Below are 17,336 nucleotides of genomic sequence, written 5' to 3'. Positions count from 1 at the left end.
CAAGGTAATCAGATTTGTTTATTATTCTAATGGCCTCTTCAAAACTATTCTGGATTACTACTTTGGATCTATTCTACATTACTTGGCAACAACATACTCTGTAACAGATTAGGCAGTATAATCATATATGTTAACTTGAGAGTGCCCACAATCTACTTATCGTGATGTGTTAAATCAATTACTGTTAGACATTATTTGTCTGATAATCTACCAAATCTTTGAATTGAAGAATTTGTGATTTAATTAATAGCTTGTTGTTATGATCAGGGTAATCAGACTTCTATATAATTCTAATGGCCTTCTTTTGAAAACTATTCTGAATTACAACTTTGGATCTTATATTACTTTGCAACAATCTACTCGGTGACAGATTAGGCAGTATAATCACATATGTTAACTTCAGTGCCCACACTGTATTTATTTATGGTTATTTGTTAAATCAAGTACTGTTAGACATGAAATAGGAAGTGTTTAACATAAATGTTATGGCTACTCACCATTGTAGCTCGCTCCTGGTCAATGATATGAGCCTCTTCTTGCAGTGGAAAACTTGCAGCCAACAAACACCGTGGAACCTAAAGGAATGAAATTAAACATTAACATTTCGCCTGGACCAACATTCACACGTACAACGCAACGCGGCTACACTTCTGCTATTACAAACGTAAATCTCCTTAAACACAACGAGTGTTACTTACCGTGTACGCTCTAGGCAAAATTGGATGTGATGCAATTCCAAATCTATCTGAAACGGCAGTTAAAAGTAGAGTTACATCAAGTTTTCTTTTTTAATCAACACAATCATTTACAACCGTTGACCAGAAAGAATCGTCGAAATTCGACGTCCCCCACAAACGCCACGCTCACTCGCTTTTCAGGGCAACAAAAGTACTTCTTTTTAAAAACGATGAGTTGTACTTACCGTGTACGCTCTGGACGGTCCAGTTGCAAGCAGAAAATAAAAATATTTCTCTTGTTAGTTGTATGTTACCATCCGCTGTGTCTTTGTCAACATCGCCGCCATTTTCCTACTTCCTGCTGCGAGCCACGCCCACGGATTTAAATTTGGGCAGAAGCTCTTTCCATTGGCGTCGTTTTCGCGTATAGCAAATCCGATTGGTTGGGAAGGGGGCACGGTTAGGGTTAGGGTTAGGTATTTTGAGTTTTACTCGCTAAACCTTCCCCAAAGGGTCCGCCGACCCTGTCGGTTAGATAGAAGGCAACGGAAGGCACGGGCCTACGCATGTCTCACCAGTAAACCTCGCCGTACCAGGTCACATAAAATCTGGATTGGGTACGAAGGACGGCGAAGTGAGACTGCACTTCTGCCAGAACCTCCCCCGAGTAGCTGAGGCGCCACCCAGGTCTTCGGCCAGCAAGATGGAAAAAATGAGAGAAGAAGAAAAACATGAGAGAAGAAAAAAAAGCAACCTAAAGTCCTACCCTTGGATTACATTATGTCTATTCACTTTGAATCATTGTTTACCTCATATCTTGTTTTTATATTCAACCAACCGCTTTCTTAGAAGTTAGGGGTTAGGGTCCGCTAAAGAGTTCCTCCCCCGAAGGAGAGGAGCAAAGGCACAGTCCTCCTATCCTTACCTGCCACCCATAACCGGCTCCAAAGTATCCTACCCATTGCGGACACGCCAGCCACGTTGGCCCGGACGACGTTGGGGTTGAGAAAGATATTTCTTTTACCTTGAACTTGTGTTTGTGCTTATTGTATGTTTGATTTTGACTGTACTTACCCGATCTGGTCACCTCTGAGGAAAAAAAACCTAATTTAAAGTCCTACCCTTGGATTACCTTTGTCTATTCCCTTTGAACTATTTTTGAACTAATATTTCGTTTTTATATTCAACCAACCATTTTCTTTAGAGGTTAAGGTTAGGGATTAGGGGTTAGGGGTTAGGTTTAGAGATTAGGAGTTAGGTTTAGGGATTAGGGGTTAGTTCCCTCTTTTTAGGGATTAGGGGTTAGGTTTAGGGTTAGGTTTAGGGATTAGGTTTAGGGATCAGGGGTTAGATCTAGGGATTAAGGGTTAGGTTTAGGGATTAGGGGTTAGGTTTAGGGATTAGGGGTTAGGACTAGGTCTATAAGGTTTACTCGCTACACATTCCCCAAAGGGTCCGCCGACCCAGCCGGCCAGACAGAAGGCCGCGGAGGGCACAGGCCGACGTGTGTCCCCCTCAACAAACCCCGCCGCACCGGAGTCGCACAAACTCCGGAACGAAGGACAGCGAAGCGAGACCGCACCTCAACCAGAACCCCCCCCGGAGCAGCCGAGGCGCCCCCCCCGGGGACTCCAGCCAGCAAGACAAAAAAACAGCGAGACACGAGAGAAGAAAGTCCCACCCCTGGACCACATCACGTCTACCAACCTTGCAGCATTCTTGACCCAATATCTTGTTTCTATACTCAACCAACCACTTTCTTCAAAAGGGGTCCCATTAAGTCGTCCTTATTGTCCTGGGTAATTTGAACGTCATAATTTTGTAGACACGTCATCAGTAGTGGACCTTGGGGTCACAGAGTGTTTCGGCCATTATCACCAGACACCCTCGCCCAAGGGAGGCCCCGCCGGGGTCGATCAAGCCCCGGAGTGTGTCTACATCCTCAATCGAAATCTCAGTAATTGTCTAGTCAACTGTCCAGCTTTACCGCAGACAGCATAAATCAATTGGTCAGTCTGTTAGTCCTTTTGTTGTGCTGATTTGTTCAACCGTTAAACATATGTACAAAACCTTTGTATTCCTTTGTATGGCATGCCCCAAGTCTGGTAAAACATAGTTTAGGGCTAACCTGGTATAGTTTTGCTTCGCCCGCTCCCGCATATCTTATCTCAATAAAGTCTAGCATAGCGTAGTCCAGCATAGCCTAGTCTTGACGATTAAACAAGTTTCACCTGTTACTCTCAAAGAATCGGAAGAATCTTCCATATTAACCGGAAGCCAAATTCTTCCCCAATGCCCCTCCCCCGAGTCACAGTCCTACCGCCGAGCACCTCCTCCCAAGAGCCTCAGCGAAGCAACTGACAGCTCTCGTCATAAAATCACGTTCCCACATCTAACTGATAAGCACTAAAAAAATATATCGGCAAACCCTATTGGTACTGTTTAATTGGGTTAGTCGTGCAACATTTAAATGTAAATTGAATTCACAATCTAAATCCAATCACATATTCAGGAATACATTCATCTACATAAATCGCGATTCCCCTAAGTCCCGCCCCCCGGAAACACTCAAACTCCTGTCAATCACTCTAGCGGCTGTTTTTTCTGTAAACCCCCTATCTTCCAAACCCTCCCATCGCCCCAATCAACGATCAATATGAAACAAAATTCTCCTAAAACCCCTGGTATTATTAAAGTGTATAACCCGATTCCCTTCATTCGTAAAAGTAATTTATAACATTAATACGATCGTATATTCGTAACCAAATCCCCGTAAGCGTATCGTAGCTAATGTTTTGAGCGTTAGCTGTGTTTCCTTTATTGATATCCGGTCCCATTCATCCGGCAATTTAATATTTTCTCTTTTCGTTCTCTTTTAGCTTAGCATACTCCCGCACATCCTATACCAATAAATTCCAGCATAGCGTAGTACCGCATAACGTAGCTTTAGCAATTAAAAAGAATCGGAAGAATCTTCCACCTTACCTGGAAAGAAGGTCTTCCCCAGTACCCCTCTCCTGAGTCACAGCGCTACCGCCGAACGCCATCCCCCCACGAGCCTCAGCGAATTAACTGACGGCTCTCGTCATCCCATCACGTTCCCACCTCTATCAGACAAGCCCTAAAACATTCGGTAAACCCTATTGGTACCGTTTAATTGGGTTAGTCATGAAACATTTAAATGTAAATTGAATTCATCCTCTAAATCGAATCATATATTTAGAAATACATTCCTCTAACTAAATTGCCATCCCCCTAAGTCCCGCCCCCCGGAAACACTCGTAAACTCCTGTCAATCACTCTGGCGGCTCTTTTTTCCGTAATCACCCTATCTTACAAAACCTCACAACGCCCAAATAAACGATCAATATGCAATAAAATTTTCCTAAATCCCCTGGTATTATTAAAGTGTGTAATCCGATCCCCTTCATTCGTAGAATTAATTTATAACATTACTACGATCGTATATTCGTAACAAAATCCCCGTAAACGTATCGTAGCTAATGTTATGAGCGTTAGCTGTGTTTCCTTTATTGATATCCGGTCCCATTCATCCGGCAATTTAATATTTTCTCTTTTCGTTCTCTTTTAGCTTAGCATACTCTCACATATCCTATGCCAATAAAGGCTAGCATAGCGTAGTACCGTATAATTTAGCTTTAGCGATTAAAAAGGGTTCACCTGTTTTTCTCAAAAAGAATCGGAAGAATCTTCCACAGTACCTGGAAAGAAGGACTTCCCCAGTGCCACTCTCCTGAGTCACAGCGCCACCGCCGAAAGCCAACCCTTCCTTTCTCTTTTCTTTTCTCTCCCACGAGCCTCAGCGAAGCAACTGACGGCTCTCGTCATCCAATCACGTTCCCACATCTAACTGATAAGCACTAAGACATTCGGTAAATCCTATTGGTACCATTTAATTAAGTTAGTCGTGAAACATTTAAGTGTAAATTGAATTCATCATCTAAATCAAATTATATATTTAGAAATACATTCATCTACGTAAATCGCGATCCCCCTAGGTCCCGCCCCCCGGAAGTACTCGTACGCTCCTGTCAATTACTCTGCCGGCTCTTTTTTTCTAATCCCCCTATTTTCCCAAACCTCCCCTCGTCCAAATAAATAATTCACATGGAATAAAATTCTCCTCCACCCCCTGGTATCATTAAAGTGTGTTACCCGATTCCATTAATTCGTAGAATACGATCGTATATTCGTAACGAAATCACTATAAGCGTATCGTGGCTAATGTTATGAGCATTAGCGATGCGGAAGTACCCATAAGCCCCAGCAAAGCCCAATGGCGTCTCCCCTAGCCACTAATAGTACCGAAGCCGTTCCATAATTCATAAGAATTAAATAAATTGTAATTCCACCGCTTGCCACCGTTCCTTTATTTATACCCGGTCCCATTGATCCACCAATTTAATAGCGATCATTGAAATAGTTACCTATTTGGGGCGATATCGTCCTGCGCGTACTGCAGCTAACAAGCATTAGCAACCCCGAAGTACCCATAAGCCTTTGCGAAAAGTCATGGCGGCCCCCTTAATACAATATTATTATTAAACTTGCCCCTCGCAATCACCATAATAAAATCCATTTAGATCAGTATTGTTTACTTGCACCACCCGGTCCCCTCCGTCCGTAAAAAAACACACTCACTCACCTTAATCCGACTTTGCATTCGGAGTCAGTAGCCCCGTATACAACGTAGCTAGTCAATATTAGCCAAACCGGAAGTTTCACACTCCCCATTGCGTCATGGCAACCCTCCGTCAACCATTCTGCAAATCAAAGTATCCGTTAGAACAAACCAGATTAAAATCACGTCTAGAGTTGAAAAACCTTTCCATACCACTTAATAGTGTTTTCCAACGTATTCATTTCTGAATTTAAAGGGTATCATTAATCCCCTAATATTTGCGTCTAGCCGAGCCCTATTCGTACCACCGCGATTTAGTGTGCCAAGGGCGCCCTCAAGCGTCCCATCACGTACTATGTTTTCCTTTTATGTGTTTGAAGAGAAATCCTTCTTTTTTTTATATTTTTTTCTTTTTCTTTTAAAGTTTGCTTAAAATCCAAAATATAATTCGATTATAGTTCCCCCTTTTTTTTGTTTTGCAATTTAATTAAATTTAATCGTAAATTTTTAGATTTGGTAGGATTAAAATTCATTCTGGAATCTCATTGCATTTAGGATCAAAATAAGGTTCAGTTTAGACTAATTTTGTTGAAATTTGGTACAATTTCCTAATTAATTTAGAGTTAAGGGTTAGGGTCAGAGGTCAAGGGTAGAATTAGGGTTTGGGTTAGGTTTCCTTTCTGAATCTGAATTTATGTAAGTTTTGTGAATTGATTAAGTGTTAGGATTTAATGTTAGAGTAGAGTCCAAATAAGAATGAAGATTAGAATTTGGTGTCCGAGTTGGGCACTTTATCTATGTTGTCAGGAAAACCAGCCAACCAGAGTTAGACTCTTTGACTAAATGGAAAGTGTCAGGAGCCCCCGGATGTGACGTACAATGTCATACCTCTGTCAGGGCTAAGTTCCTCATTCACCTTCAGTCCCGGTCCAAACTCCTTTCAGCCGTCTCCCAACACATAAACCTCCCCCACAAGAACTTAAACCCAGGAACAATTATGATATTTTCCCTAATTTCTATATATCGTTTTGGGAGGGCATTCCCTTTAAATTTTCTTAAACGTGTAAACTCTAACCCTAGAATTTCCATTTTAACCCAGATATTCAAGTGTTTTCCGTTTCCGTTGTTGTTAAATTGAGTCCCAGTGGATATTTAGTTTTCAGCCGCTTGACCCATCTCATTTCCGCGTTTTCCCTATCCCTTTGTGTCCAGCCCGCACAGTTTTCCAAAATCCGTATTCTCAAGTTACGTAACCCGTGCAGGCGGAAATGGCGTACTACATGAGTGTTACGCTTCTGGTTATGTGTGATGCTATAGCGGTGCGAATGCAGTCTGCTTCTGACATCATTTCGAGTCTGTCCCACATACATAACTCCACACAACCGACAGCTCATACAGTAGACCGCATTCCGCGTAGACAAGGCCTTACCCGTCTGTGTGAAGAAATGTTCTTTCTTCTGAGAGTCTGTTATCACTCCTATTGATCTCCTGGCTGCACGAGAGGACCCACTTTTCATTTTAGTGCTAACCAACAAATCTTTTAAATTTGGATTCCTTTTGAAGGCTGAAACCACCTTATGTTTCGCCTTCAGGTCAGTCAGCGCCGACGCTTCCAAATTCTGTTTAATTTTTCTGTGAACATTGACTGTGTAAGAGTTGTAAGTCGAAATTAGAGGAAGTACCATCTTTTTAACCCCCTGAGTGTCCCCTCTTCTTCCTTTTTTCCTTGTCTGTAGCTTAATCGTGCGAAGAAATGACCGAGAATAACCTCGTTGTTGTAATGACCTGAACAAGACTTTGGTCGCTTCTTCCCTATCTTCTGTGCGAGTGCAAATCCTCCCGAATCTCAAGAGTTGTGAATAAACCAAACCCCCAAACGTGTGTCTAGGGTGAAAACTCTTTTTGTGTAGTAGCGCATGAGTATCTGTGGATTTAAAAAATACTCTGACATCAAGTACCCCTGTTGTATGAAATTCCGGTCCCTTATATGTAGTTGTGTCAAGAAAATTTATTTCCCTCTCGCTAATCTGTGCCGTCAGCTTAATTGAAGGGTGGTGGCCATTTACGGTTTTAAGAAACACGTCAAATTCTTCCCTAGAATCTCCCCAAATTCCCCAAATATCATCTAAGAACCTCAGGTAAGCTATAGGTTTCTTAGAGCACTGTGTCAAGGCGTTCTCCTCCCATTCAGCCATATAGATATTGGCATAGGCTGGAGAGAAACGTTTCCCCATTGCTGTCCCCTTGACCTGTAAAAAATACTCATTGTCAAATTGAAAATCATTCTTAGTCAGATTGAGTTCCAGCAATGCCAAAATGTGTTCATCCGGGCGGCCCACAATCGGATTACGTGCCAAAACATTGCGTACCGCCTCTAAACCCTTAGCAGTTTCAATATTAGTATACAAGTTTTCAACATCCATGGAAAACAACCAACAGGTCTGTGGCAAGGTCAAGGTCCGTACTTTTGAAACAAAATCATTAGTATCTTTGATGTAACTCGGATGTAGAATTGACAAGGGATTCAAGTAATAATCTACTAGCTCAGCCGAGCCGTAGGATTCGCTACTACAATCTGATACGATGGGACGTCCTGGCGGCATTTCATAGGGCCAGGGCCACGATGCCGGGTCTTTATGAATCTTGGGTAGGAGATAAAAGTATCTCGGACGTGACGGGGACGCTCCTGTTAAATACAAGAATTGTTTTTTAGTAATGTGGTGCTCTTTTCTCATTTGATCTAATATTGTGTGGACTAACTTTTCTGTATCCGGATAAATCGGTTTTTGGATCGAATGGTAATACTCCGTATTGCGAAGTTGTCGATGAGCCTCTCTCACGTAATTTTTCCGGTCCATAATGACCACCGCTGACCCTTTATCTGCTGGCTTAATAATCAATTCCTCTGCCGAACTTAATTCGTCCAGGGCTCTTCTTTCGCTCTCTGTCAAATTTGGCATCTCTCTTGGGACTTCCACTTGTTTTAGGACCGCTCTGTCTTTGTGTATTAATACTTTCATCTCCCTAGGTACTTCATCATCCTTGGGCTCCCACATTGAAGCCGACTGGAATTTGGGTGGTGCTGCCGTCGTTGAAGTTCCAAAATAAGAGTCTAGTTTTAACCTTCTATGGTACTGTCGCACATGGGCCTTGGTGATCTTTCTCTGATCCGTCATCATGGTTGCGGTGGGGACGAATGTAAGCCCCTTCCCCAGAAGCTCCCTATGATCTTTCGTCAAACTAAAGGAGGTCGACAGGTTGACCACTGGATCAGTCAGGGTTATCTCCTTGAGTGGGGGGAGGCTTCTTGGCATAAAAAAGGTTTTCCACAAGGTCCACATCTCTTCAGCCGTGTCCGTTGTCCAATGGATGTTGTCCGGTCCTGTGGTAAACAGTCTTGATGGTAAGCGTTGAATCGAATGGCCCGTTTCCTCTATTATATCATTCAGTTCCCTAAGGTTGGCTTGGATCTCCAAAGGAAGTGATTGGGAATAATTAATTTTAGGAATGAATATTTTAGCATAAGGAAAAGTGGCCTTAGCTGCTCCCAGCAATCTGGCTATCTCCTTGGATATGAATATTGGGATGACCCTACCTCTATTGTTAAGGCCAAAGGATAAAATGACCCCTAGCACGTTGGGAGAGGTCGCAGTTCTGTTTCTGAGTAGGTGAATCCCATGGCTGATTTTAGCTCCCGGATAACAGTCCACTTGTACTTCACGGTCTTCGATTTTCGGCAATTTGGCTAAGTTTGAATCACCTACAATCAACCATCTTCTCTGGGGAAACAAAAACCAATTTGCCCTCTTATTCCCTTCATGTTCGTGTCTGGTGTACATCGATTGTGGTTCGGTTTGTGTGTCACGTGACTGGAAGGATGTTGTTTCCAGTAATTTCGGTCGTGGTGTCTCACTTCTCCTACTTGGTGTTTCTGACGCGTTAGGACCAGTAGGTTCCTGGTATTTCCTCATTATTCCCTCAATGCGCTTCATTAGAGTCTCTGTCGTCGGTTCGTGGAAAGCTGTCGAGTTCTCCTCTTGAGTCGGTGAAGGTAAGTCCTCCATCTGCTCGTCAAGGTAAGTCGTTTGGGGCGCCCTCCCTTCCTCCATGTGTTGGGCATCCCTCTGTTCCCTTGAGTGGTGGGTGAGCTTCCTACTCCTCTTTTTCTTTTTCTTCATCTTCTTAACTTCACCTTGTTGAGTGTGGTGGGTGAGTGTCTTACTTCTCTTTCTCTTTTTCTTAATCTTCTTAATCTTCTTAACTTCACCTTGTTGAGTGTCTTTTTTTAGGTAACTTGGGTCAACTGCGGAGCTGGACTTCTCAGGTGCCCTCTTCCTGGGCCTCCTTACCCGGCGTCTCATCCGCCTCCTCCCAGGCAGCAATGGGAGAGGTCCTGTCATTCCCAGCGATTCCAGCACTTTCACTGTTGCTGACCCCACTTGCGGGTTGACCACCCGGTAGCGTCTGAGGACCCAACGTTGGGCAACTTGCCACGCTCTTGATCCATCCACCAAAGGAAGGGAGCCTATTCTCTTTCTCAGGGATTGCTCCCCTTCTTCATAGTGCTCCTGTAAAATCTGAGAAGCGGACTCACCCCAGGTACGTGCAATATCGGTCAAACGCTTGGCTGTGTCCGGCTTAGGTTGACTGGGGGTCACTGCTTTCTCAAGTCGGTCCTGTAGACGACTCAGGTGTTGAGTTGTAGTTGTTGTACCTCTCTGTTCACACCGATTCCATGTGTTCCACTGAAACTTGTAGAGGCTAAAGATGGCTCTAACCAGGCTCCCAAACTCGTCTCTCTGCGTCATTTTTATCCTAGCCAATAACAAGAAAGTGAGAATTAGAGAAATCTAAAAGAGAGGGACCATGGATAGGCACTGGGAAATGGAACCATTTCAACCAAAACCCTGGGGTTTCTGACCCCACACATGGTCCTCTCCCTCTCCGACCCTTGACAGAAGGGGAGGAGGGACGGGAGGGAGAAGCTGTTTACCAAGAAAGTAAGAGTTAGAGAAAATTTAAGAAAAGAGAGATACCACGGAAAGGCAATGGGAAATGCGAGCATCTCAACCAAAGCCCGCAAAGCATGCGACCCGATAATTTGGCTTAAGGTAATACTGGGATGTCCGAAGGGCACTGGCTGGTTAGGTATTTTGAGTTTTACTCGCTAAACCTTCCCCAAAGGGTCCGCCGACCCTGTCGGTTAGATAGAAGGCAACGGAAGGCACGGGCCTACGCATGTCTCACCAGTAAACCTCGCCGTACCAGGTCACATAAAATCTGGATTGGGTACGAAGGACGGCGAAGTGAGACTGCACTTCTGCCAGAACCTCCCCCGAGTAGCTGAGGCGCCACCCAGGTCTTCGGCCAGCAAGATGGAAAAAATGAGAGAAGAAGAAAAAAATGAGAGAAGAAAAAAAAGCAACCTAAAGTCCTACCCTTGGATTACATTATGTCTATTCACTTTGAATCATTGTTTACCTCATATCTTGTTTTTATATTCAACCAACCGCTTTCTTAGAAGTTAGGGGTTAGGGTCCGCTAAAGAGTTCCTCCCCCGAAGGAGAGGAGCAAAGGCACAGTCCTCCTATCCTTACCTGCCACCCATAACCGGCTCCAAAGTATCCTACCCATTGCGGACACGCCAGCCATGTTGGCCCGGACGACGTTGGGGTTGAGAAAGATATTTCTTTTACCTTGAACTTGTGTTTGTGCTTATTGTATGTTTGATTTTGACTGTACTTACCCGATCTGGTCACCTCTGAGGAAAAAAAACCTAATTTAAAGTCCTACCCTTGGATTACCTTTGTCTATTCCCTTTGAACTATTTTTGAACTAATATTTCGTTTTTATATTCAACCAACCATTTTCTTTAGAGGTTAAGGTTAGGGATTAGGGGTTAGGGGTTAGGTTTAGGGATTAGGAGTTAGGTTTAGGGATTAGGGGTTAGTTTCCTCTTTTTAGGGATTAGGGGTTAGGTTTAGGGTTAGGTTTAGGGATTAGGTTTAGGGATCAGGGGTTAGATCTAGGGATTAAGGGTTAGGTTTAGGGATTAGGGGTTAGGGTTAGGGTTAGGGTTAGGGGTTAGGGTTAGGGTTAGGGTTAGGGTTAGGGTTAGGTATTTTGAGTTTTACTCGCTAAACCTTCCCCAAAGGGTCCGCCGACCCTGTCGGTTAGATAGAAGGCAACGGAAGGCACGGGCCTACGCATGTCTCACCAGTAAACCTCGCCGTACCAGGTCACATAAAATCTGGATTGGGTACGAAGGACGGCGAAGTGAGACTGCACTTCTGCCAGAACCTCCCCCGAGTAGCTGAGGCGCCACCCAGGTCTTCGGCCAGCAAGATGGAAAAAATGAGAGAAGAAGAAAAAAATGAGAGAAGAAAAAAAAGGAACCTAAAGTCCTACCCTTGGATTACATTATGTCTATTCACTTTGAATCACTGTTTACCTCATATCTTGTTTTTATATTCAACCAACCGCTTTCTTAGAAGTTAGGGGTGAGGGTCCGCTAAAGAGTTCCTCCCCCGAAGGAGAGGAGCAAAGGCACAGTCCTCCTATCCTTACCTGCCACCCATAACCAGCTCCAAAGTATCCTACCCATTGCGGACACGCCAGCCATGTTGGCCCGGACGACTTTGGGCTTGAGAAAGATATTTCTTTTACCTTGAACTTGTGTTTGTGCTTATTGTATGTTTGATTTTGACTGTACTTACCCGATCTGGTCACCTCTGAGGAAAAAAAACCTAATTTAAAGTCCTACCCTTGGATTACCTTTGTCTATTCCCTTTGAACTATTTTTGAACTAATATTTCGTTTTTATATTCAACCAACCATTTTCTTTAGAGGTTAGGGTTAGGGGTTAGGGTTAGGGTTAGGGTTAGGGGTTAGGGTTAGGGTTAGGGTTAGGGGTTAGGGTTAGGGTTAGAGTTTTATGTCAGCAATTTGCGTTTCGTTCCGGATAATTTCCCATCTACTTATTTTAGCTTATTAACTTGTTGTTTTCGCTCTTGTGCATTTTTGTTTCTTTTCTTGCAGGTACCGATTGGGCGTGAATATGTGATCTCGGCATAGGTAAGTATAACTGTGTTTCCTTTTTTCAGGTTTGTACCAGGTAAGTATTGTTTTTTGATATTGTAAATATTTACATCCAACCACTTTTTAGTTTATGTTCAATTTTGTGTTTATGTTTCCTTTTTTCAGGTTTGTATCAGGTAAGTATTGTTTTTTGATAGTGTAAATATTTACTTCCAACCACTTTTTAGTTTATATTCAATTTTGTGTTTGTGTTCAAATTTTTGACTTCTTAATTTCCAATTTTTTACTTACAGGTTGAAATTTTTTTCATATTGGGAGTCAGGGAGGGATTTGGATTAGGGTTAGGGTTAGGGTTGGGGTTAGGGTTAGGGTTTGGGTTAGGGTTGGGGTTAGGGTTTGGGGTTAGGTTAGGGTTAGGGTTAGGGTAGGATCGGTTTAGGGGACAGTGCACAGACGCAGCAGAAGCTGAATGGAAACTGGAAACGTGGGGGGGCAGTGGAGGTGGCACAGGCGAGTTAGGATTAAGAAGGGAGTTCCTCCCCCGAAGGAGAGGAGCAAAGGCACGGTCCTACCATCCACGCCCACGTCCCACAACCAGCCCCAGAGCACACTGTACGTCGTGGCTGCGCCAGCCATGCTGGTCAGGCCTTTTTGGGCTTAATAAACATGTACTTGCTTTGTAGTTGTTGTTTGTTTTTGTGTTTGTACTTTGCCTATCCGGCCGCCTTTGTTATATATGTAATAAATGAGTCTCGACTTGGCATGATAGATTGACAGCTGCATTTGCGGTCAAATTAGTCGTACCTCGCACTTAATTCATCGACTCCCCTATCTGGGTGGAGCGAGAGCATCTTGCTCTGTGCGGCATCCATGCGCTCTCCTATCTGGGTAGAGCGTGGGTAAATTATAATTTTGCGTCTAATTGTTTTCCTATCGGCGCTAGTTTGCGCTCCCTTTTATTTCCTCCGTGTGGCCATTGACAACGTTTCGGCATCTTTTGTGCCTTCCTCAGGTCTGGCACACGGGAATTGCAGCTAAATTTAGTTTTATTGCATGTGGAGCTGTTTCCTCCTTCATGGCCGCATCGAGACTGAGTTTCCTGCTTTGAGCGGTCCTTATATAGTTTTATGTCAGCAATTTGCGTTTCGTTCCGGATAATTTCCCATCTACTTATTTTAGCTTATTAACTTGTTGTTTTCGCTCTTGTGCATTTTTGGTACAAACCTGAAAAAAGGAAACACAGTTATACTTACCTATGCCGAGATCACATATTCACGCCCAATCGGTACCTGCAAGAAAAGAAACAACCCTAACCCTAACCCTAACCCTAACCCTAACCCTAACCCTAACCTAACCCCAAACCCTAACCCTAACCCCAACCCTAACCCTAACCCAAACCCTAACCCTAACCCCAACCCTAACCCTAATCCAAATCCCTCCCTGACTCCCAATATGAAAAAAATTTCAACCTGTAAGTCAAAAATTGGAACTTAAGAAGTCAAAAATTTGAACACAAACACAAAATTGAATATAAACTAAAAAGTGGTTGGAAGTAAATATTTACACTATCAAAAAACAATACTTACCTGATACAAACCTGAAAAAAGGAAACATAAACACAAAATTGAACATAAACTAAAAAGTGGTTGGATGTAAATATTTACAATATCAAAAAAACAATACTTACCTGGTACAAACCTGAAAAAAGGAAACACAGTTATACTTACCTATGCCGAGATCACATATTCACGCCCAATCGGTACCTGCAAGAAAAGAAACAAAAATGCACAAGAGCGAAAACAACAAGTTAATAAGCTAAAATAAGTAGATGGGAAATTATCCGGAACGAAACGCAAATTGCTGACATAAAACTATATAAGGACCGCTCAAAGCAGGAAACTCAGTCTCGATGCGGCCATGAAGGAGGAAACAGCTCCACATGCAATAAAACTAAATTTAGCTGCAATTCCCGTGTGCCAGACCTGAGGAAGGCACAAAAGATGCCGAAACGTTGTCAATGGCCACACGGAGGAAATAAAAGGGAGCGCAAACTAGCGCCGATAGGAAAACAATTAGACGCAAAATTATAATTTACCCACGCTCTACCCAGATAGGAGAGCGCATGGATGCCGCACAGAGCAAGATGCTCTCGCTCCACCCAGATAGGGGAGTCGATGAATTAAGTGCGAGGTACGACTAATTTGACCGCAAATGCAGCTGTCAATCTATCATGCCAAGTCGAGACTCATTTATTACATATATAACAAAGGCGGCCGGATAGGCAAAGTACAAACACAAAAACAAACAACAACTACAAAGCAAGTACATGTTTATTAAGCCCAAAAAGGCCTGACCAGCATGGCTGGCGCAGCCACGACGTACAGTGTGCTCTGGGGCTGGTTGTGGGACGTGGGCGTGGATGGTAGGACCGTGCCTTTGCTCCTCTCCTTCGGGGGAGGAACTCCCTTCTTAATCCTAACTCGCCTGTGCCACCTCCACTGCCCCCCCACGTTTCCAGTTTCCATTCAGCTTCTGCTGCGTCTGTGCACTGTCCCCTAAACCGATCCTACCCTAACCCTAACCCTAACCTAACCCCAAACCCTAACCCCAACCCTAACCCAAACCCTAACCCTAACCCCAACCCTAACCCTAACCCTAATCCAAATCCCTCCCTGACTCCCAATATGAAAAAAATTTCAACCTGTAAGTAAAAAATTGGAAATTAAGAAGTCAAAAATTTGAACACAAACACAAAATTGAATATAAACTAAAAAGTGGTTGGAAGTAAATATTTACACTATCAAAAAACAATACTTACCTGATACAAACCTGAAAAAAGGAAACATAAACACAAAATTGAACATAAACTAAAAAGTGGTTGGATGTAAATATTTACAATATCAAAAAACAATACTTACCTGGTACAAACCTGAAAAAAGGAAACACAGTTATACTTACCTATGCCGAGATCACATATTCACGCCCAATCGGTACCTGCAAGAAAAGAAACAAAAATGCACAAGAGCGAAAACAACAAGTTAATAAGCTAAAATAAGTAGATGGGAAATTATCCGGAACGAAACGCAAATTGCTGACATAAAACTCTAACCCTAACCCTAACCCCTAACCCTAACCCTAACCCTAACCCCTAACCCTAACCCTAACCCCTAACCCTAACCTCTAAAGAAAATGGTTGGTTGAATATAAAAACGAAATATTAGTTCAAAAATAGTTCAAAGGGAATAGACAAAGGTAATCCAAGGGTAGGACTTTAAATTAGGTTTTTTTTCCTCAGAGGTGACCAGATCGGGTAAGTACAGTCAAAATCAAACATACAATAAGCACAAACACAAGTTCAAGGTAAAAGAAATATCTTTCTCAAGCCCAAAGTCGTCCGGGCCAACATGGCTGGCGTGTCCGCAATGGGTAGGATACTTTGGAGCTGGTTATGGGTGGCAGGTAAGGATAGGAGGACTGTGCCTTTGCTCCTCTCCTTCGGGGGAGGAACTCTTTAGCGGACCCTCACCCCTAACTTCTAAGAAAGCGGTTGGTTGAATATAAAAACAAGATATGAGGTAAACAGTGATTCAAAGTGAATAGACATAATGTAATCCAAGGGTAGGACTTTAGGTTCCTTTTTTTTCTTCTCTCATTTTTTTCTTCTTCTCTCATTTTTTCCATCTTGCTGGCCGAAGACCTGGGTGGCGCCTCAGCTACTCGGGGGAGGTTCTGGCAGAAGTGCAGTCTCACTTCGCCGTCCTTCGTACCCAATCCAGATTTTATGTGACCTGGTACGGCGAGGTTTACTGGTGAGACATGCGTAGGCCCGTGCCTTCCGTTGCCTTCTATCTAACCGACAGGGTCGGCGGACCCTTTGGGGAAGGTTTAGCGAGTAAAACTCAAAATACCTAACCCTAACCCTAACCCTAACCCTAACCCCTAACCCTAACCCTAACCCTAACCCCTAATCCCTAAACCTAACCCTTAATCCCTAGATCTAACCCCTGATCCCTAAACCTAATCCCTAAACCTAACCCTAAACCTAACCCCTAATCCCTAAAAAGAGGAAACTAACCCCTAATCCCTAAACCTAACTCCTAATCCCTAAACCTAACCCCTAACCCCTAATCCCTAACCTTAACCTCTAAAGAAAATGGTTGGTTGAATATAAAAACGAAATATTAGTTCAAAAATAGTTCAAAGGGAATAGACAAAGGTAATCCAAGGGTAGGACTTTAAATTAGGTTTTTTTTCCTCAGAGGTGACCAGATCGGGTAAGTACAGTCAAAATCAAACATACAATAAGCACAAACACAAGTTCAAGGTAAAAGAAATATCTTTCTCAACCCCAACGTCGTCCGGGCCAACATGGCTGGCGTGTCCGCAATGGGTAGGATACTTTGGAGCCGGTTATGGGTGGCAGGTAAGGATAGGAGGACTGTGCCTTTGCTCCTCTCCTTCGGGGGAGGAACTCTTTAGCGGACCCTAACCCCTAACTTCTAAGAAAGCGGTTGGTTGAATATAAAAACAAGATATGAGGTAAACAATGATTCAAAGTGAATAGACATAATGTAATCCAAGGGTAGGACTTTAGGTTGCTTTTTTTTCTTCTCTCATTTTTTTCTTCTTCTCTCATTTTTTCCATCTTGCTGGCCGAAGACCTGGGTGGCGCCTCAGCTACTCGGGGGAGGTTCTGGCAGAAGTGCAGTCTCACTTCGCCGTCCTTCGTACCCAATCCAGATTTTATGTGACCTGGTACGGCGAGGTTTACTGGTGAGACATGCGTAGGCCCGTGCCTTCCGTTGCCTTCTATCTAACCGACAGGGTCGGCGGACCCTTTGGGGAAGGTTTAGCGAGTAAAACTCAAAATACCTAACCAGCCAGTGCCCTTCGGACATCCCAGTATTACCTTAAGCCAAATTATCGGGTCGCATGCTTTGCGGGCTTTGGTTGAGATGCTCGCATTTCCCATTGCCTTT

At 43.4% G+C, this 17,336-nt stretch overlaps 2 protein-coding genes across 16 annotated transcripts in view; both read right to left on the bottom strand.

Moving 5' to 3' along the window:
* The window catches only part of LOC148398548 (janus kinase and microtubule-interacting protein 3-like), a 319,781-nt gene that overhangs the window by 12,265 nt on the left and 290,180 nt on the right, over window positions 1-17,336 (bottom strand). The gene's annotated exons all lie outside the window — the stretch shown is intronic.
* On the bottom strand, window positions 775-8,254 carry LOC148398558 (uncharacterized). 7 transcript variants are annotated; one of them, XR_015858237.1, is made up of 4 exons: window positions 8,080-8,254; window positions 5,533-8,005; window positions 5,344-5,461; window positions 775-1,366 (listed from the first exon to the last, which is right to left on the bottom strand). XR_015858237.1 is itself a non-coding variant. In XM_088374763.1 (2 exons), the coding sequence occupies exon 2, from the start codon at window positions 7,920-7,922 to the stop codon at window positions 6,423-6,425; it is 1,500 nt and encodes a 499-aa protein (XP_088230889.1). In that variant the 5' UTR covers window positions 7,923-8,005; window positions 8,080-8,254; the 3' UTR covers window positions 2,969-6,422. The 7 variants fall into 7 exon arrangements, 1 of the variants encoding a protein (XP_088230889.1); XR_015858236.1 differs by having other exon boundaries at window positions 5,344-8,005; XR_015858235.1 differs by having other exon boundaries at window positions 784-1,366; window positions 4,400-8,005.

Source organism: Syngnathus floridae, chromosome 4, assembly GCF_059516105.1.
Source record: "Syngnathus floridae isolate MCC-2025c chromosome 4, RoL_Sflo_1.0, whole genome shotgun sequence".
In the NCBI taxonomy this organism is placed as follows: domain Eukaryota; kingdom Metazoa; phylum Chordata; class Actinopteri; order Syngnathiformes; family Syngnathidae; genus Syngnathus; species Syngnathus floridae.
The sequence above is the reverse complement of the archived record's forward strand: the minus strand, read 5'-3'. Positions and strand labels throughout refer to the sequence as shown.

What these genes read in the sequence shown, in the direction of transcription:
- LOC148398558 (XM_088374763.1), bottom strand. Translation starts at nt 7,922, where the DNA reads ATGCCGCCAGGACGTCCCATCGTATCAGATTGTAGTAGCGAATCCTAC.